This window comes from Microchirus variegatus (assembly GCF_963457635.1).
Source record: "Microchirus variegatus genome assembly, chromosome: 17".
NCBI lineage: Eukaryota > Metazoa > Chordata > Actinopteri > Pleuronectiformes > Soleidae > Microchirus > Microchirus variegatus.
This window is the reverse complement of record NC_139818.1, coordinates 13,247,882-13,270,810: the sequence shown is the minus strand read 5'-3', so window position 1 is coordinate 13,270,810 and position 22,929 is coordinate 13,247,882. Positions and strand designations below refer to the sequence as shown.

The 22,929-nt window shown below is 39.6% G+C and overlaps 1 protein-coding gene across 1 annotated transcript in view; it reads right to left on the bottom strand.

Moving 5' to 3' along the window:
• The window catches only part of dock1 (dedicator of cytokinesis 1), a 176,055-nt gene that overhangs the window by 38,755 nt on the left and 114,371 nt on the right, over positions 1-22,929 (bottom strand). Inside the window, exons 28-31 of the mRNA XM_083904018.1 lie at positions 20,108-20,209; positions 18,379-18,473; positions 4,827-4,905; positions 3,795-3,895 (exon numbers count right to left, since the gene is read on the bottom strand). Coding sequence (XP_083760144.1) covers positions 3,795-3,895; positions 4,827-4,905; positions 18,379-18,473; positions 20,108-20,209 — 377 coding nt within the window. The remainder of the gene's footprint in view (positions 1-3,794; positions 3,896-4,826; positions 4,906-18,378; positions 18,474-20,107; positions 20,210-22,929) is intronic.

Below are 22,929 nucleotides of genomic sequence, written 5' to 3'. Positions count from 1 at the left end.
AATATGTGCTTGCATATTGGTGAATGGACACCGACTTCGTCGTTTCAGTATAACACCATGTTCTGCGTTGAACCGTGTGAAAATGCTTCACCCACCGTCCGTGAGGACATCCTCTTCACTCCCACCTCATCACAGACACACAGACAGACACGACTTGCTTTATAGATAGATACATATGTCATGATTGTCCTTTAACCACAGAGGCACGGGAGAGTGAGCGGTTCATGAATGGAAGAAAAGAAAAAAAGGTGAACATATTCTAAAAAATGTTCGGGCTCAGGATTTATGAGGTGATCTTCATTAAGTGTCAGCACTTTAAGCAAAAGTTACGTAGTGTTGCTTTAATTAAGCCACCTGTTCCCATTCGGTTGACGGAACATCACAACCTTGTATGAAATCTGCTCTGTGTTAAATTTAGATGCCCTCTCTTGCTACTATTTTTTAATTAACTATAACAAGTATGTGTGTAATTACTGCTACTTTTCTTCATTAAAACGACACTCAGTACATTAATTCATGCATCAGGAGCACAGTATAATAAACTCAAAGCATGCTAGTTTCAAATTAATACACATCACATTTGTCACATCAGAAGCATAGTGTCTATTTAGCGTAAGGGAAAGATTTGTCAGCACCACAAGGATCCCCAAAGACGCAAAAGTAGATTTAACAAACTGTATTTTAAAAGCTGCCTCCAGGTCTTAACAGGCACCAGAGACAAGACGAAGCCAGTCAATATTACAAAGAGTAATTAAAAATTAGAAATTAAAAGTTAGATGTCAGATTCATCAATCACCTTTTCTCCCTTAATTATCACACCCTCACCAGATGGTGGCACTACAGGCGACGGCATTGTTTAACCAATAGGTCTCTCTGACATCACACTGAGGGACTGATGGAGGCCCAGTGACACCACTTCACAGCACACTCCAACACCTTGTATGACATTGCAGGTAAATGATAAGACCAAATTTTTTTATTCGAAGTGTGACAGCTGTTCTGACCTCCGATTGATATCCCATGAGAGTCCCCCCTCCACACACTGTGACATTTCAGAGTACACTGCAGCCCTGATGGCATTCTGAAACCCAAAAAATCAATTGTTGTGCCAATTTTGTATTAATGTATTTTGACACAGAGGAGAAGAGGATTCTTGACAAAGACGCTGTGTCACCCCTTTTGTAGCTGAACCACTTCACCGGATTTAACTGTCAAAGGAGGGCGTGTAACAAAGGCCAAGCGTTGATATCTTTCGTCAGTGTATTGGCATGGAAATAAAATTCCTCAATAAACAACTGAGAGGCTGTATTCAAAAGCACCTGCAGGTTTAAGGAAGCCAAAAGGCGATGTCTTCAAGCCTTTATGCATGACATGTGTCCGCTTCAAATGATACAGTGAGAGTAAAAGGGGTTTTCCAAAGAAAACAATCAAACTACACATAGTGAGACATGCAGTTATGCCGTCAGCTGTCAGCACATTTAAATACATACCTGTCAGTTATGAGGCAACAAGGTTTATGTGACGTTATCAAAGTGTAACATAAGACATACAGAGGGACAGCAAGGAGCTGGAGGGAATGGATGCGGAGTCATTCAGCAGCATGTGCTGAGATGCAAATAGGTCAGAAGTGGGAACAAAGGGCAGGATTGAGATGATGGATGACAAGGCATAAGGCGATAGAAACAGAGAAGATGGAGAGGGGAAAAAAACAGAGTAGCAGATACTGCAAGAGGGGAAAAAAGAACATGCACCATTGAGTGGCAACTGGTGACCTATAAAAGCGCTCATGAAACTTGACAGTATGACACTCCCTCTCTTAATCACTCACAGTGTATACAAATATCATGACAACACTGCTTATTCATTCAGTTCTTTGTTTGTGTGTGTGTTTGTGTAAAACTAATCGCCCAAACACCCTTTTACACAACCATTTAATTATAACTGCAGCTTTTTTTTTAACACATCGTCTTTATCAGTGATGGGAAGATTGTGATAATCAAAGTTGTTGTTAAATGGCAGAAACATTGGTTATTCAAGTTCATTCTAAAACCTTTATTTGGAGGTACATTAAAAGACAACCACATCTTACCCTTTTCTGCTTTATTTGTCTTTTTTTTTTTTTAGAAGTGCTGCAGCAGCTTAGGCTATAGCAAATAATACGTTGAGTGGGATGATGTTATCACTGATGTGACTGATGGACAAAACTGCAAATATACTAAGATCGTGATTCAATCGGAAATGCTGTGTAGGAATGGGCATTTCATGCAAAAAAAATTGTTCCGAATGAACTTAGTAACAGTGCAGTTGTGGGCTCATCTCTGAGTTTTAATCCAAACATTGCTTGTCAAATAAAAATCACCACAAATCCTGTAGCACATGGACTGACTCAAACCGCATGATCGGGAGGATGAAGAGATAGAATAATTAATCTCTTTTATTCATTATTCATATTCATGCCTATCCCTATTGTCGTCAAGGACATTACAACCGAGCTGTATTCATTCTCCTGCACAGGCCATGCAGTACATATTTATAACAAAATGTTTCGCCTGTTATCCCTGGCGTTTTAAGCGCGAGAAGGTAAATGAGGATCACCCAAACAGAGATGACGGAGCAGAAGTTCACACAACTGCAGCGGAGGACATGTGATGCAGGAGAAAAGCTGGTGCAGAGCCGCAAAGGAGCTGGATTCCACACATCTCTGATTTCACGCCCCTGTGCTCTGCTCCCCGACCAAGGCACAATAATTGGTATTGCAGGCAAGACTGACAGTTCACGCACGCTGGCACAAAAGGAAACAGGGATGCACAGAGGCAGCGGTAAAAGAGAGAAGGTGAGAGGTAGGTGTGGAGACACAGCGTGAGAGTGGGTGGGTAGAGGTAGAAAAATTGGTAAACCCTGTTTACTATCCAATTCAAGCAGCCTGGCTACATTTGAATGAGACTTTTTGGCAATGTTAACAGATGTGCCTGGAAATAGCAAGTCAGAGATCAGCCCTCTGTAGAGATTGTGTGTGTGAATCAAATAGTTCCTTGTTTGAGGGAAAGCTCACAAGTCAAGAATGGAAGTGTGGGGGTGGCCGGGAATGTCTTGTTTACTGTGTCTGGCTATTTGTTTGCATGAGAGTTTATCAGGGCTGATAATAAAGCACCGACCAGTGAGAGGTCTTTCTCTCTCTCAGGCAAAGCCAGTGTGATGTATGCTTTCGTAACAAAAGCTCCTCCAAATGAAGATGAGAGCCAATATGCTGCATGTCTGCCCAGAAAGCATTTACACATTTGGCTGCATTCACCAGACTCTATGAGAATTACTAATGTGGATGAATGGTTCATTGTAGAGACAGCCAGCAGATGAAGGGGAAATGTAATCACTGTCTGATCTTGCAGCAGAAAGGAGGAGGGTTAGGTCTTAGAGGAGATTTTCAGAGACAACAAAATATGTAATAGTTACAATTTCAGTCACGTTTCAAAGTGTCTTCTCTTTTCTTTTGAGAGAACAGCAAAAAAAATAAACCCAAGATGCCTGAATTCCAAGAGGGGATTCCCAACCTTTTTCAGATACCTGAGATTTGAGTACAAGATGTGCTCTCAACCCCTTGAGTTACTGAGAAGCTGCTTTGCTTTCATCAGAAGGGTGAAAAAAAAAACAAGAACATCCTCTATTGAAGCCATGGGGAGTTGGGAATCACTGAGCCTCCACGTGATGAATTATATAAAACTCAATCATGCTGGGAAGGGAGCTTGAGCACTGACGACGCACAATGTCCCGTGGACTGAGAGAGTATGCTTACTCACTTGTGGAAGATCTTGGCTCTTTTGTCACTGGAGAAATTCTCCAGCTGCAACGATTCCTGGGTGAGGAAGGCCACAGCCAGGTGGAAGTAGTTGTTCCACAACTGATAAAGACACAGACAGTCAGTATGTTTGCATGCAAAGTTAAGCAACTACTTTGTGTAATTGGACTACTGTCTTTGTCCCACGATAGAAGCACTAGTGGAGAACTGATTTATTAAATTAACTATTGTCTGCCGCTGCAATGCTAGGCAGGGATAGTCCTCTCTTTCAGCATTTTGGTATTGGGCATTTTCACATGTGAAGCACAATTCTGTGCCTTTCTACTATCCGTAAACTTCTAAATATTTCATTCTTAGAGCTGACAGAGCATAAACACTGCCACCTTTAAGCCCTGCAGTAGTAATTCAAATCCCAATTGGATGACATGGTTGTTTTAGCCTGAGAATTTTGTCTAGTTTTAGTCAGACTAACACAATAATTGATTTATTCCTGTCATGTAAATGCTTGGATAAGACTGGTATACTTGTCAGCAGAAGATCTATATATACTGATCTATAGTGTAACATAAGGAAAATGTGACAGTTGTATTCAAACATCATACAAAAAGATGTCACAGAAACACTGTTACAGAAAACCAAATTAAATAAGGCTTTTTAAAGTTCAAAGCAGTTTCGTTGTTGACTAACTAAAATACAATTCTTCCATAGGTCAGACATTTGAAAGGAGAACACGGTGCTTTATTATGCTTTCATTATAGCGAGAGTAGGTTATAATGTTTTCATAAATAAATGTGCATCAAATTACCAGATATAACAGAGGACGTGATGTTCTGTCTCCTGCAGTGTGTGCATCTACTGCTTTTACTGACTTTTTTTTTTGTTCCATTCGGAAGATCGAACATAAAAATAGCGTGGAACTTCAGTGAAGTGCTGGCCAGTTATAATTCATTAAAGTTTTAATTCAGCGAAAGGAACAGCACAGGTGCTACTATCAAGGTTGTTTAAAAACAGTTTTCTGTGATTCAGGTCTTACCTGTAGCTCAAAGTTGGTTTGATCCAGAAACTTCTTGTTCAGCACTTCTGCATACTGATTGATGGCGCGTAAGAACACTCTGAAAAGACAAGAGGAGAGGGCGTTTTACATTGTGTAGTTTCAATTACCTTAGCTTTAACTCTGTGTATTGTCCACTAAAAACACTGCCAAGTATTTACATTCATATACACACAAACATGGCACAACACAGCATTTGAAAAAATTATGTTAGGAGCTAAAATGAGCCACGTTTGACAAGAACTGCACATATATTGCATGCCATTGTACAAGTATATTTACTGACATTAAGAACGATTTAAACCTTTTGTAAAGGTGTTGTCTCCACCTCATCGTCACACAAAATAAAAGTTTGGGTTCAGCGCTAACTCCTGCTTTTATCGTCTATATTTACAAATCCCCCCTGGGAACCTGTTCAAAAAGAATGTAACATAAAGGGGGAGGGAAAGTTTCTTACATTTTTTTTTACCTGACAGCTACTTTGGAACAGTGGCCCCTGGAGGAGCACGAACCGAAACTACAAAAAACACTACAAAAAAGATACGACATGCTGCGTCCAATGACAGATAATTAGAAAACGGAACTGCAGTTTTAAACCTGCAGCCAGACAAGAAGACAAAAAAAAAATAGTAGTTTGTATTTGTACAAAGGATGAATGTTCTCCCAAGTGAAAAATAAAGAATAAACTACACAAGTCCAGTGAGGTAAAGGAGGAGTGAAAGAGGAAGTGGAAAAAAGATACACTCAACAAAAATATAAACGCCCAAAGAAAAACTTGTAGTTATTGTTATGTGACAAAACAGAGTAACTATCCAAAAATAAGAGTACAACGTTATCAATAAAGTGGCTTTAATTTGTAAGCATTAGGATCAATTTCAAAACAAAAGTCCTGGTGTAATGGCAGGAAGAACACAATGGGGGTCGATGTTCACAAACTTCAATAACGTGTGTGTCCACCATTAGCCTCACGCAGAGCGCTACACCGGCGACGCATGGACATCAACAGGTTGTCGATCGTGGAATGATGCACATTCAGTTGTGTTGCCACAGCTGTAACGCTCAACCCAGCACTCAGCATGCCAATGGCACGCTCCCTCATGATTTGTGACATCTGTGGCATATTGACAAGTGACACAAGTCAACATTTTGGTGTGCCCTTTTATTGACCAGACCATAAGGAGTGTCTGTGTACTGGTCACGCATATTGACCACCACTCTGCCATGCTCCATGACTCTCGTGAGTTGAAATACTCTGAGATTGTAGTCAATAGGAGTGGCCAAGTGACACTGGACTACTGGGTTTGAGCAAAACAAATCATTCCATTAAAAAAAGGAAAATAAATAAGACACAGACAAGAGCTTAGACGTTTTATATATGAAAGGAGAAAATAAATATCATTCATCAACGGATTCAGGAGAATTGTCTGGATTTAACATCATTCCCTGGTATGAGCAGCTACAACTATACTATACCATATACTTTGCACACTAATCTCCCTAATTACCCTGTGAGAAATAACTCAGCAGAATATATTTCTAATAATAAAATAATCCTGCAGTTAAGGCTGAATAGACGAGGAAAGAGTGGCGGCTCGAAACGGCGCCAAAGACACAGCAATGTGAAGAATTGTTTTTCTTAGCTGCCAACGAGCAAAGTAACTGAGAGTTGAAGTGGGCTAGCTAGCTTTTATAACTCGCCAGCCAGACACACTTTCATCCCACACAAACCAGGCCAAAAATGTGGATTTCAAGTGAGTCTGCACAAACAAAACCAAAAGCACAAAGAAGGGGAAGGCACCGGTGGCAGGAGGAGGCTTCTGGGGACGAGGCCAAAGGATGTGACTCAATGAGTTTCCAGCCAAATGGCCATGAAGTCAACGCAGTACATAGAAGCAAAGGATGTTCATTTATTTAGTTTTTTAAATTGAAGGAAAAAAGAAATCTGGGTTATTATAATTTAAGGAATGACCACCTGGAGTTGCGTGGTTTCTCAATTTCAACTCAACCGATTGCCTGAGGCATCAGAATGTACGGTTGGGAAAACGCTGCAAGGTGAAACAAGGAAATTTGTTATGCCAGTGGAGTGTATTGCCTCTGGGTTTCATGAGCGGGCAATGATGTAGCATTAAGATGCAACACACAGGGTAACTGCTGCACACTGAGTGGCCGACCACCTCGTGGATTCACGACTTCATGAACTGCGTCCTCAGCGGGATTCTCATGTGCATGTTTAGCCGTCACCTGAGCTCAATGGAAGGACTTGCGCGATCGAGGCCATGCAATATTCCTGGACTACATTAATCCGTGGTGCTGACTATTTCAGGCTGATGTGTGATCCACACAATAATAAGAATCACCTTAATATTTAACTGAAAAGGTCAACTTTCATCGAACACCTTTAGATAACCCATTAGAAGTCTATTTCTTGGGCTCTCTAGTGTCTGAGTGGGAGAACCCCTCCCACCTACTGAGCACTCAGACAGCCTATTACCACCATCCAGTCTGCACCAGAACCCCCCACACCCCCGCACACCTCACTCAATTTTCTGCTGCTGTGAACATGCCAGTATAGTTGATACGCTTAAGAGTGGACTAATGCTTAAATATGTTTCCATCTTCTTCACTCGTTGGCTCAGAAATATTGCAAATATAATTTTAAAGGTTTATTTGCAACAAAAAACCAACAACAATGTATTTGTTTATCTTCTTCAGAACACAGTAGCATGCAAAATGATCTGCTGGGTGTGTGAATTAACTGTAAAATGAATGTCCTTCTTACTATGGCCAAAAGATGTAAGAGAGAGAACTTTTTTTTTTTACTGTTTTAATTTCCAGCACAATTTGTTACTCCCCTGGCAACAAATGGAAACACTTCTGATCTGACGCAGCAATTCATTCATACTGCGGATGCATGAATGTACCTTTACGAGGATGGATACAGATTTGTGTAATTAGATGTTGACTCTCTGTTCACTAATTTAGCATTAATGGAAACAAGGTTCAGTGTGTAGGATTTACTTAGCAGTGAAGTTGCCTACTGCCCTCAAAGAATACTCCTCACCTCACTCTTCACTTCCAAGCATTAAGTAGATCCTAGAGCAGCCTTCATTAATAAAAGGACTATTATACCCTATTCTTCAAGTTAACCTAGTTCCCTGGTGTCCTAATGAACATGAACATTTCAAGGGACATGAAATGACAACAGCCACAGAGGCTACTGGGGGCTAACAGCAGTTAGCAATTGGAAAAGTGATAATTTGCAGGCTCTAGCAGGCACATTGCCATCATATAGAACATGTATCCACTGGACAGTTAAATCCTCTGAGGCTGCACTGTGGAGCCAAAAATAGAACTTTTCGCGGACTTCCGGTTTTCGGATACCTTTGCCGTCGCCAGCACTCTCACATGTTTTACGGACAAAGCCGAGCGAGACAACAATTCCAGGAATTTATCGCATCCCAGTGAGCACGGAAGACAACATTGTGTGTTTTATCTCTCGAGGAGGACCACAAAAACATGAGTGAGTCATCTTTTTTCACACTTTGCTGACTGATAGGGCCTCCAGAGTCCCAAATATAAGGATTTAAATGATTAAAAATTGATTTTGCATAATATGGGACCTTTAATGCTCAAATTCATTCTCTTGATAATATGGGGTATACTGAGTGCTCAACACTAGATATCAAATATAATGGCTGCATTAGGGTGATCAAGAACCCAAAACACAATTTCAATCAGAAGTCCCAGCAATTTAATCAAGAGATTTATCTAAAGGGATAATAGATAAGATCTTAAAAATTATTTTCGGTAAAATTTATGGTGCATGAAGAGGACTTTTAAACCAATTCTCTAGGCCGTATCTTTATACTGTTTAAAAGTTGACAATTACAGGCAAAAATTTGTGACCTACCAAACTCTTAAGTTTCTTCTTCCAAACCATTTTAGTTCAACAATTTGGCTCAATTACATGTTTGGCGCAAAGGACGCAAAGGGTGCAACCAAACTTATAATCACAAAATCAGCACACAGCTCCCCACAGCTAAGACACAAAGTGGGGAAAGGGAGAGATCAATACTCTACACAGCTTCTGGCTAAATACGAGTCAACAGGTAAAATGCACCTATAATCAACCATATCTTCCTCATTCCTGCCTTTTCCAGTTGATGCAGTCCTTTCTACTTTTGCTGCAATTAGCTGAAGATCACTGTGTTCTCCCCATGACTGATTTCCGCTGTCTGTTCATGGGTGCGTGACATGGTTTTGCATGAACACGTTCTGTGGGCGACTCTCTGTCACATGATATTGTAAACGGCAGAAAATTAAAGCTCGTTTGAAGTCGGTAGTATGTGTGAGCAGAGGTACATGGGATTTAATGAAGAGACGGGACAGTTCCTGTGTGAGCACATCCTGACATTCATTTAAGAAAAAAAAAGAAGTTAATGAGGCAGATGAAAATAGAATATACTCTCTCTCACAGAGGGCTCTAAGACACTCCAAAAAGGCCATTTTAAACAAGATTAAAGGCACTTGGAGCTAATTCCTTCTGCTGAATATATTTTTTATGCGAGTTGAAAAGTAAAAAATGCACATCCTAAATAAAAGTGATTCTAACACATGCTCTCTGTCTCAGTCTAATTTAAGACTCTTAAAAAATGCTATTATTTTTACATTATATGCTGTAATTAATCAAAAATATTGATTTCAGGGAATATTCTGCACAGAAACAGCAATGAGTGTGAATCAAGTGAACATTAAAGGCTGATTATACAATCTGGGTGTGCCATTTCTCTTTTCATCGCACATTAATACCAGCACCAAATGCCAGGGGGGAAGAAACTTGGTTGCCATGCAACATCTACACTATGATGGGCAGTTTCACATCATTACACCTTGAAGACAAATGACCTCATTCACATATTCAGTGTTTGTTTTCCACCTTAACTCCTAAAAAAACTGCCTGGGATGCAGCTCAAAGGTAGCACTCTTATCTGTGTAAATGAGAGGGGCTTCCCTGATTTCTGCTCAAAACAAAACAAACATGCAGCGTGGAGATCCTTTAAATTTTTAATTAGGCAGTGAGACAACAGCTCCTACGCAATAGAGTCAGTTTCATACAGTATACATATGGTATCGTTATGATAAATATGCCATCCATATCCACAAAACTGTCAGTGTCAGAAAAAAATCACCCCATTACTGGTGATTGATGGGTGTGTGCTGCACATTTACTTTTCAGCGCAGGCAACAAAGGATTTGCTTTTCATACTCCAGTTGCTTTTTTTTTTTTTTTTTTTATTTAATTTTAAATCAGCTTACTTCCTGCAGCCATGGCACTCTGACTTAATCTGTGTCAGATGATCTGCACCACAGACAACTAGCATTTACGCTAATAAAAAGTTATCAGCAGATCACACTCGCTAATTGAGTTCAGGGAGCATGCTCGATAATGATCACCATCTATTTGCATACTATTCCTAAATAGCTGGCGTAACTGCCTTTGCTCGGCAGGGTCCAAATCCTTCATTATCAAGCCAGGTTTTATTAAAATTTATCATTTTTACTTCATCTGATCTAATATGACATCACTTTACCTGTGCACATGTTTCTAATCCAAATTTCACTTCAGTGCAGCCACACTCCTCCAATGCCAATTTTCAAATAAACTGGGCTTTGAGAATTTATACTGAGAGACATGCTACGTGGAAGCTGAGGGAACCGCTACTGATTGAAAAATATTACTTGGGGTGAGTCAGACCTCTTCTCAACTAGTGAACATTTCCATTTACAGAGATGGGGGGGGGGGCGGGGGGGGAGCTGCACAGCAGCTAAATGTAGCCATAATGATGATGGCCCAGAGAAATTTCAATGTTATATCCATAATATTTGAATACATTAAAGATGGAATCCATTCTGTCAATTAATGCATCAGTGGTGCAAAAAACACTAAAAGCAAAGCATTAAAGGGGGGTAAAGTGATAGTCATACACTGTTAAACTCCACTTAGATTGTGTCCTCATGGTGCACTCGCTCTGTTCTGTGTATGCAGCGAAATAAATCAGTGGGATTAACCTACAGGTTGACAGATTAATAATTTTAGGCAATTAATCAGAGGACATTTTACATCCTCTCAGCATTGGTGGACTCTGAGATGAGTGCAGTGGCCGATGGATGTGCTGCATGGATACTCCACAACCACGGTTGGTACTGACTAATAGCACACCGAGCTCAAATTATGGGTCACTGGCTATACTTGCTAATTTAAGGGCCACTTATACTTTGCGTATAAGCAATCTTCTATCGATGATTACTGACAAAAACAACAGTTAAAAGACTCATATAGACTCCATTTTCGTCCTTTTCTGTCCCAAATGTGATCTCCTTTTCTGCATATCTCCATGCATCTTTTGCGTTGGTATGGACGTTTTACTCATTACTTCCTCTAGAGGGCAGTGCCAAGTACCAACAACAACAAACACAGTGACCATTGAAGAGGTTATTTTATTGAGATTGATCTGATCATCGGTGTTGCCGATGAGAGAGCTCAATGGCGAGCGACATTTTTTAAATTTCCGTATGTCCAACGCAACTTTTGGCAACTTGCTTTGTCGGATAGCTCCTCGAATCAAACCAGGGAGTGAAGCCGAGAGCCTGGCAGTCACTCTCTGTTTTCTAGCTGCAGGAATAAGCCAGCAAGCTCTGGCAGCTTGTTTTAAATTGGGCACTGCAACCATACAGTAGGTTGCTTCTTTTTGTCGTTTTCCTGACCGATTGGACTACTGACTCTATACTGTCCCCACAATTTCCAGTTGTATTGCTCCATTCCATCCTTTTTTTTCCCTTGGGTAGTCAAAGGTAGAGGGCTGTTGGCTGATTAATCTTTGTCATACTTCGAACAATTGTTCTTCTAGGCCTTTAAGACTCCACTATCAGTCAACCTCAAGAACAATCATAAACCATACGTGTTTGGAAACCTCACCTATTTCATCTCAAACAAAGATAATATTCCTACTAATGGCATCAGTTAACATTCCATTATTTGTATGAATGTTGTCCAATTTTTCTACAGAATTGAAACTATATGATACAGATTAATGTAGTTATGCGACTGAAAATGATATGATTGTTCAATGATGCCACAGACCAATGATGTTCTGTCAGTTTCAAGAATACTGTGAGAAGTGCTGCGGCCCATTTGACTTCACGGCAGCAGGCAGACGGCAGCAACAGTCAGCGCTGAAGTATGCTCGCTAGAAACACAGAGATGCAAGATGCTGCAGTGACAGCGAAGGCTGTTTTTCAACCAGGCAGAAAGCTTTTTAAGAGGTGAACGGATTACTAATGAAGCAACACATGCTGATTTACACTCCAAACATCATGGAGCAGGGAAAACTCAACACTGGAGTCAGAAGGCTGCTGAAGTTCACACTGAATTTTCAAAGTTATCAGTGGATCATAAAGCAATTAAAAAGATTATGACAGTCTAAAGCTTTAACAATTCCTCTCTTTGGTTTTTAACAATGTGCCTTCAAGTGAAAAATTAAAGTGTCATGACTTTTTTTTTTTTATACACAAAAATCATTTATTAGGAAATATTTCTAATGATCGTTAGATAGTACAATGATTGTGAATTCATAATCAGCACTTCACACATCAGATGCTGCCATAAAAGCAGAATGACATTCACAGTCACTGCGCATCAAGTCTGCTTCGAAAGCCAAATAAAATACACATCAGATATGCAGTTGTGAAATGGGGGCCGTCTGATTTGACACACTGTTGATCTAAAGACAGGAATCATTGCGTAACGCAAATGAGTTAAGAATTTACAGGGTGTGCTGCAGTTAAAGAGAAAAATGGCATGTACACTGGGTGCGTGATGAAGCATCTGCCTCAGTGTAATGAAAATAAACCTTTTGTTACTGCTAAAATGACATGAATAGAAAAAAAATGTCCCACAAAAGGTTCGATGCTCAATTACCTTTTTTGGTCTTTTATAAGCACAAAAAACAAAGACTGCTGCTATGTGAATGCACTACTTTATTTTGTCATGTTTCAGAGTGTTATACGGTTTTATTTTTATACCTCTTTTCCACATAAAGTAACAAGGATTTTCCATAACACCGGTAAAATCTTTCCATTACCAGGAAAGGAGGCTTCCTCTCTGTCAGCTCAATGGTGGATTCTGTTAAATTAATACTTTGAATCATGTTTTTGTGGTCCTCCTCAGTCTAAGTACAGGAGATAAAAACATAAAATGTTGACTTCCGCACTCATTGGTACGTAACAATGCGCTAAATTCCTGGAATTGTTGTCTCGTGGAGCTCCTCTTTGTCCGTAAAACACACGAGAGTGCTGGCGAGGGCAACAGTTTAATCTTTTTTTTAAGATTCAGAAGGTCAGAAGGTGGACCAAAAGAGATACTACTAAACCGAGTGTTCTGAACAGGGCTGTTTTGCCAGGGTGGTTGAACTGCTGTGGTGCTTCATCCTTATGGTATTTTGACCAAAGCATGTCACAGACATGTTCATTAGGACACCAGGGAATTAGTTTAACTTGGAGAAATCGGGTATAATATGACTCCTTTAAATGACAACCATGCAGCCTGTCACTCAAACGCACTACACTCCATGGACAAAGCAATATTACTTCTCTGGGCTGAAGCTCATCATCAAACAGAAGGATGGTAAAACTAACTCAGAGGAGTACGATCTATGTAAATAGTGTCGCGCATACACATTGGAGCCAAAAGATTAACTCAAGAATTCTAACCTTCATTGGGTTGCTGGCAAACAAACGTGTGCTTGTGCCATGGTGATGCAGTGCAGTATGAAGCAATAGGTCACAAAGCACACTTTAATCACTGCCACTATTCCTCTCTGGAACGTGGGTCTTAATCTGACTCTAGCAGAATTACCAATCAGTGTTCCAACATAGAGACACAATGCACACACAAGTAGTAGACGAGCAACAGTTATTAGTCTGTGTAAAGGTCAGGTCGGCAAACAGCAGAGTCTTGAGATGAACTTCAAGTGTGCACAGATCATTTGGGGCTATCGAACAGCGACGTAGCTACAAAGTAAAAGTTAATAAGAATTTTTTTTCACAAACATAACATTCGTAAATGAAATATTCTGTCCTTTCTTTGTTTAGGTTTCATAGCTTACGTATAGCCCTGGATAGATGAAAACATTCATTCAGTGTTCATTTTTCAGAAGCGCATCTTAAAAACAAACAAACAAACAAACAAACAAAAAAAGATCAGGTCAGTAGGGGTACCTTGTCAGAATTACCTTTGGATTCAAGGATAGGATATTAAGTAACCAAAAACCTCTTTCTGAGGTTTACAACAACAAAATTCTTTCAAAAACATTTTCCTTAAGAGATAAGTACGTCAACTCAGCTACCCATAAGCACTCAACTTGTTTTTTTTTTTCCAATATCTATGAGTCCTTCCAGACCTGCCTTCCAGGGTCTAGATCGTATGGCACATGAAATAAGCTACAGAAATCCTTTCCAAATGAGTCTTTGAGGGACTGATGACATGGTGATCATGTTTAAGAGCTGCTTCTTCAGCCTGTCTGGGTTTTCATCGTTTCATCTACTATTCAGGGAATTCCTAATTATTCTCCCAATCCTCTCTTCGTAGACACAATTAACAGTTCTGAGAAAGGAGCTTAAGGTGTTATTAAAGGAACTTAGCTGACATTAAGGTCACCTGATGTTAACTCGCATCTAATAAATTAAAAGTTGGATCATGTTCCTCAGTAAGGCAGCCAGGCACAAAAAAAGACTTTATTATGAACTGTATTGTAGTGCACAACACATTTGACCCATTTTGGTGGTGGAATCTCTCTGTGGATACCAGAGAGGACTGCAGCTTGATTATTAAAGTTTATAGCACTGATTACTAAACTTGATTTCTTTGTCGTCATTGTAGTAAGTGAGAGAAGTTCAGACAGGTTGAAAACAAGACAATCAATGTTGTTAATATCATAATTTCTCGTGTTAATCAATTCTTTTGGATATGCAACCTCCACATAAGAGTAAATGTTTCACTGTTGGAAAAAAGAAAATTGCCAATGAACAACACTCATATTTATGATGATGATTGCACTTAGTATGCAGTGATTCAGCACATCTCGGGCTATAAAGTTGAAGAGTGCAGAGCTCTTGAAAAGTTTACTATGCAAATCTGTAAGGGGGCACATTAAGCTGACTGTACAAAGCAGCCAGCAGCTGTTGTCTTTAAAAAAAATGTGAGCAGGTTCTTCATCCCCCTGAGAAAACAGAGTGACTGCACTGTTAAAGCAAATGCCAAGTTGAACTTATTTAGTAGCCCCCTCTTTAACAGAAATCAAGGATTAACGATGAGGCACTTGCACAATGAAAAAGGCAAGTATAAATCCACATGCAGTGTCACACCTGCTGTGACCCTTGAGGTTTTTTATTGCTGCAAATTTACAACAGAGGCCTAAATTGTTAGACACTGACATGAAGCATCCTTTATTTAATGGAGAATATGGAAATGAAGTCTGAAATGTCTGCACACATACAGTATTGTGCGCTGTAGAGTGTTACACAGTGTCTGAAGGCTTGTATTCAACCAAACGTGACCTAAGTGAGCAAACTCCCTTTCTATCGCCAATTAACCATCACCATTACGCTATTGCCGGTTGACATGGGGGGGAACGGTGGCTGTAGCTAACCATCCGGAAGCCGCTGTCCGAGGGGCAATTAGAGCTCATAAATCAGTTTACAACCGAGAGGGAGTGGGAGGCGATAGGTAGAGAAGAAGGACAGGGAGTGAATGACCGCTGCTACAGCCGATGCCCTGTCTCATTAGAGGTGCTATCATAATGTACAGAAACATGAAGAAAATGTGTGCCTGTGCCGTGGATGGTGACGCATGTGCTGAAGCTGGCATGTGTCCACAGACAAGTCACTGTTACGAATGAATGAGGGACATTCAAGCATGTTTTTAAATGTATGTTGAATAATATACGCCAACTGAATTTTGACAAAACAGGTAAAAGTATTTCACTGTAAAGATTGACTAAATATTATTTTATCTTAATAACGGATGAAAGGGCTATGTTGATAATGGTTATCTTTGTAGCTTCAAATGATGCATTTTCAAATCAGTCATTATCACAATTATTGAATTGACCAGTGTTTGATATATTACTCTTAATATACGAATGAATTGCGTCTCTGAACTTCTTCATGAGCTTCTTTATACTTCATCAATCAGTTTCCAAGGCTGTGAGAATGAAAGAGTGTGCAGCAAAGAGTACAATGCACTCATACACACACAGCTTCCTATGCTCTTAGACTGTTAAAACAAAAACATTTATAGCTCACCCGTGGGATGAATGAATGTGTCACCTTGGTTTCTCTCAGTGGGGAGCAGGAAACAACCTATCAAACACACTCTGATGGATGTGACGAATGGACGACTTTTGCTAATTTGTCGTGAAGCCGACACCTGCAGGATTCAAACTGGCATAAAAAGACCGAGATGACTCAGACTTTGATGTGGTTATTTTTCAGTGAATTGAACCATGATTTAAAACTGCAGTGCGTAACTTTTGGTGTTTTCTGTTATTATTTTTGCCTCAGTTTGGTCTTTGTGAGCAGAAACAATGCAACATTAGTTGTATGCTGCGTTCTTCACCGTTTGGGCCAACAGTAGTTCAGAAGATAGCCTACATGCTGATGTGTCCTTGGGCAAGACACTTAACCCCACGTTGCTGCTGGCGGTAGAAAATGCACTGCACATCGATGTAGGAAAGTGTGAGTGAATGGGTATGAATGGGTGAATGGCAAAACTGTAGTGTAAAGTAGCTTTGAGTGGTCATCAAGACTAGAAAAGAAAGTGTTATATAAATACAATACAGACTATTAACTGTTTACCATTCATCAGACAGTTGGGGGCAAGGGGCGTTTATCCTGTTAAACTGCTGAACGGCAAGTTTTTGGGGCAGTAGAGGTCACTCCTGAAACTCTTAGTGGTGCTTCTTTGTGTTTTCAGTCATTCTCCAACCTATTTTGCCGTCGTCTCACTATACTAGCACAGTATTGCTGTTGTCTCCGTTTGTCTTCACATTAAACAAAAAACTTCCTGTGTGCAGGCTTCCCAAGATATAAATACTGCTATACTGAGCGAGACAGAAGGAGTGGTGTGGAGCTGATGGGCTTAATTAGCATAGGGTGAACTGAACTGATGTGACAATAATTGAATGTAACCGACATCTGTTTACATTTAATATTTTTGGTCCAAAAGTGGCCGTCTTCCCCAACTAGAATGCTGAATTAGTCTCATAGCTGTCACAGCCAAGTATACAAGGCGAGGCATTGGGGGAGAGAGACAAATTGATCTCCTGAGTCAAAAATAAAACATTTCATATGCTACAAATCCCATCTGAGAATGAATTGCTGGGAGCCCCGATAGCTCAGCTCAGCAAGCAATCAAATGCACTGATGAAGGAAAAACAACCAAGAGAGAGCAACACAGCAATCGCTAGTCAAAGATATCCTAGCTGGGGATGATGTTGGAATGGTTGTGTCGAGAGTCAAGTCAAAGCTGTGTTATTTACATCCGTTTAAATTGTTTTGGGTCTGATTCAGCTTCAAGTGAAGGGGATTTCATCTGTCACTGCCTTTGTACAAGTTTTGGGCTGTACAACTGTCACGTGAAAGATGTTGTATAAGGCCAGTTGAGGCTGCAGGGGAAGCTGCACAAAATATAAATAGCCTCTCAGCAGCTTGGTAATATATTTGCCACTAATAGCAAGTTGCACTGTAGTTATATGGGCACTAGGTTTTAGAAATGTTCACATCTTTTCATACCTTAAAAAACAAAAGGGCTTCCAAAAATAACGGCAACGTCATATAGGTGAAAATTCTGCAGTGACCACGGATCTTTGGACACTGGGTAAAAAACATCCCCATTGACATCCATTTTTAATGCATGGATGCTGGCAGGAAAGAGGGGATTTTCGTTCTTTGTTGTCAAAAAACTGATTTGAGGTTTTCATCTGACAGCTTTTGCGCAATAGTACTACAACAAAATCCTGAAAAGGGACTTTTGAGTCAGCTCTCTCTTCTTGTGTAGAACACACACAAGAAAAGCTCTTTACTAAACTCATTAACTTCAAAGGACATTTAATCTCTTTTTGTATATTAAAAAAAACGAATCAAGGCAAGATTCCTGTTAATAAAACAAGAAGGCCATGGCAGCACAACCAGCAACAAAGTAAAGAGACCCAGAGTCTAACTTTTAGAAATTAACAAGCACCATACAAGTAAGCATCTATAATTCATGTGATTGTTTGCCCCTGCACTGACTGCTCATCTGATTGGTACACCGCTGAGGCCTTGTGCCGATATTTGCATGAAGAGAAAAATATTACAAAATATCCTCAGCAATTTCTGACTGCTGTTCCCTAGCAACAACAGTGTGGGGAAATTAAAGCTGCATGATTTATGTGTGTGTTTGTATATGTGCATCTGTGTCCAAAAGGGTAGCACTTACTTATTTTGCATCATGTTCATTATGATCCAGTCTGAGGGGTAGACATTCTTCCCAATGAGATCTTTAAACATGATGAAAGTTTCCATTAGGAAATCCTAGAAGAGAAAGAGAAAGTTTTATAAAACCTTTACCCCCCAACATCACCAAGATAAGAGCAATCTGAAAAGAACTGTTTTCTAGTAGATAATTAGATATGCTGTTGTTTTTTTTAAGGTGAAGTTCACTCATGAATTGTGTTTTTGAACACAACACTTGAAACACATAATCCGGCATTGTCTTAAAAGAATATGGTGTAGTAAGAGTAGTTCCACACCTGCTTCAATATCACAGTCAATGACTTTTCAAGGGCTCCTCAAACCCACTTTCCTCATCTTCAAGGACTCAAAATAGAGCAAGTTTAACAACAGTTAACCTAAAGCAATAAGAACATTTAAACTGAGAAGTAGCAGGCTTTCCTGTTGGCAATTCTCAACCATGTTACCTTGCAATTGTGGTACACTATGTAATTTCTCAGTGGAGCGATAAAGACAGTGGCACAAAGCCAATTTAATAAAGCAAAATTTGAAAAGAAAATCAATGATGGAAATACAGTATAATATTGGAAACACTTCCAATAACCCATGCCTACTTTTAAATCTTTTCCAAGCCTTAAATTATTTTGTCATATCCACAAACTTTGAAGGATTTCATGGACCAGAGGAAATGACTGATAGCAAACTTGCAATAATCTTACTTCTCACAGGAGCATCATTTCTTGTTATAGTTACAGTAGATCATATTAACAATGGATATAATTATCTGTAGTTAAAGCATATATGACAGCTTAATAAGCAGTTTCACTGGTGCTACTAATAGATGGCACTTTTTCTCCAGCAACTGATTAAAATTCTCCCTTAGTAATTTCAGTTATTGTTTTTTTAATCAAAGGGACAGAAAAAGTACATTTCACATATTTACTCAATGCAGTTTTGACCCTTAATGTCCCTTAATGACTCCATCTCCAGCTGGCAGTGGCAGCTTAATACCCAAAACATAAAAATTAATGTGCATTTATTTTTGGCTGTAGATCTTGATGAATTTAATTTGTGGTGGAGTTTTTAGAGAAAACCTACAATATAAACAATATAACAGAGTGGTCACACCCTCACACCAGCTCACAGAAAATTCATCTGTGGAAAGATCCAGCTTCATCGTAAGGGGAGCTTCAAACCAAACCCTGTCAGTTTCTTCTTTTTATAAAAAAAGGAGTAATCTTACTTGTATTAATTCTCATGAGGCCATTATTGGTTGAATAGTACATAAAAGCTACATTAAAATAGCTGCCTGCTTGGATTTAACACAGCATTATTCTTAATATAAATCAAATTTTGTCCTTCAAATAAAGCTCAAAAGTCATCTGTTGTGGTAACTTGTAAAAGTAGAGTTATATAATGCTAAACTTGCTGAAGATACTCAAAATACTGCTTTGAGGGAGGAATTATTCAGAGATGAAATCAATGAGATTTATCCCTCTTCCACATCTTAGTACTTACTCTCATAGAGATTCATGTCGCAGTGCGAGAGGAAGGGCAGACTGACCATAATGCGGAGGAAAAACATTAAAACTTACCTCTAACTTTTAGAGAGGTAAAGATACTTCACTACAGGCTCTTCATTTTGGAGTGATTACATGACAATGCCTAAGGCGTCTCATCTTGCGCACACAGACGTGCTGAAAAGGTGTACTCACCACCACATCACTCCTTATCTTGCCAAACGTGTTGATCAGATGGGCATAATGGTAGTCGTCCATCTGCCTCAGGGTGGCAGTCATGCTGGCCACGAAGCTCCCCTGGAGAAAAGAAAGAAGGTACATTACTGCACAATCAAGTTCAAATTTAAGCAGAGGAGGTCTCTCTCTCGCTGATTTAGATGGATACTGTTTTGAAGAGTTGATTGGATTGGAGAACGAAAAGCAGGCCTGGCCCCGCAGGTTTGAAAGGGTAGGCGCCCTCACACTGTGACTGATCTCATTAACCTGGTGCCCTCCACTCCCCAGCTTTTTGTCTCCACTGATTAGAATTCCTGTGAAGTCCATGAAGTGTTGTCTATGGCACGCACTGCGCAACTCTTGGTTTAGTTAGCACTCTATACATGTGCTGCAGGAGGTAGATAAGGGGATGTAAATGTGTGGTACTGTGGTGGAGAGAGAGAGGCTGCTGGAAATGTATGGACTTGTTTGTGACTGATTGCTGTTAATATGAATTAAGTAAGAGAATCTTGATACAACCACATTCAAGAAAGGTAGAAAGACAGGTAGCCAAAAAGGTGATGTGAGTGTATTCAATACATATATATATATATTTTTTTTTTAAAGGTGCCATTTTATACCCTATTTCTCCATGTTAAACAAGTTCCCTGGTGTCCTAATGAACATGTCTGTGACATGCTTTGGTCAAAATACCATAAGGATGAAGCACCACAGCAGTTCAATCACTCTGCCAAAACAGCCCTGTTCAGACCTCCAGAGTCCCAAATATAAGGATTTAAATTATTAAAAAGTCGATTTTGCATAATATGGGACTTTTAAACTAACTGATATAAAAAATAACTTGAATTTGCATAAATCAAAATAGCATACAAATGACCACTAAATTAACTGATGGAATGAAAGATAGTGTAAGTGGAGGTAATTAGCTCATTTGTCTAAGAAGCACATACAAGTCTGAGAAGACTCAAAGAAAGGCCAGTTCAAACTAATAGCAACGTCATAAGGTTCAAATCTAAAACTAACTATTGATGTATAATATTGCTGGATTGACACTGAAATTGACTCATCTTTAGCTAAATGAGCTAAAGAGAGTAAAAACTCATAAGAAAGACAGAAGAAAAAGGAAGCGTTCTAACTTATTTATGTCTTGACATAAACTACCATCTGTAAAGCAGGACAGCTCTGAGCTCAGTTCACAGAGATTTGTTTACAATATTGCCAACCCGTTTATTACAGAATCATCTGTGACTAATCACCTGAAAAAAGCCCAGGTTGGGGACTTGTATCTGGTAAAGTGAGCACTCCGTTAGCACAGGCCCCTTTGCAATGAATAGAATCAGCTGTCGCATGGTATTTAATCCTCACAAGGCGTTACATTTGGCTGCAGAGCCTCTCCTTGAGCTGCAATTAGGACTGACCCACCAAAACACAGCGGAGCAGAAACGATGCTCAAAACCAACACATTCTTACCAGATATTACTTTTCTTTCCAGCTGTATTTTTTTTATTTTGAGATTGTAGTTACAGCTTTATTAATTTTAAACAAACTTTTATTGTTATTAATTATTATTAGATTTATTTATCCAAATATAACCCATCAGCAGTAACCTCTATGATTCATGTTTCCTTCACTCTCTGTCATGCTTTGTGGAGCTCATGACTGCTTCAACTTGCCCCCATGTTATGCTTCACAAAAAACCAAAATGACTCATGTTATATTAATATGGAAATGCTTTTTTTTCTCTAAAGCACAGGGGGCTAGGCTCTTTCATCCGTCAGGGCATGTAAGCCTCAGTTAGCCTTGATTCTTCAGCATTAATGATGGAGAACAATTTCAGACAGGGCCCGATTAGAGACTTGTGTGTAAAATTAATTAAGTGCATACAAAGATGGTTCTCAAATACTCTTGTAACTTCATATTCACCTTACAAGGGACGGGTCTCAAAAAACTGGTATTAAAATGGTTCCTGAGGCTGAATTATCGAAGACGGCAGTATCGACAAGTTGTGCTCTCAGTCGAGGAGATATTGGGAAAATACATTTTGTTTAAAAAACATTAAAAGGAGCCTGGGCATTCGGTGCAACACGTCTTTTACAGGTTAAGGTGGAAACATGAGTCATGAGTCAATTTAATCTGGTGAAATGCCATCATGTAGAGACATCTGCTTTTGCACTAGGAGCCCACACATGGCATTAGCCTAATGAATCAAACACAGATGGTTGAGTAGAAACAACCATTATCCGGCTGAACTGCAAAGGCTCATTCATAAATTCAGTCTGAAATGGTTGGAGCAGGTGCCACGGCCACTCACCTGAATATTCCAGACATTCAGGTGAGAGGTGGCTTTGGTTTGTTGGGTAACTGGGGTACAATGATAGAAATATAAGGAAAAAAGGGTTTCAAAGCAGACATCGATTTAACAAGGCCTTGGTAAATTCAGCACATTCACTCACTACAAAGCCTTGAGAGTCAGGAACAGCTGGAGGGAGCACCACGCTCCTTCACTTCTTTCAATCTTGTCACCTGCAAATAATTCCTGCTAAAGTGCTTTCAGTGCTCACTCTAAATACTGTAAAGACATACTGAGGATCCAGTGCTGGGTACAGGAACATAGGCCCTTTGCTTAGTCCCACCATTTAATCAAGAATAGCTCCTGCATACATACACCAGTGTAGCTGTTGATGTTACTCCAGTAATGTGTCACCCATGAATTAATCTTTTTCAGTTTCCAAACAAATCTGCCGGCAAAAGGATCAGCTGACAAATCCTGAGAGTGAAAGAAACAGACTTTTATTTTTAAA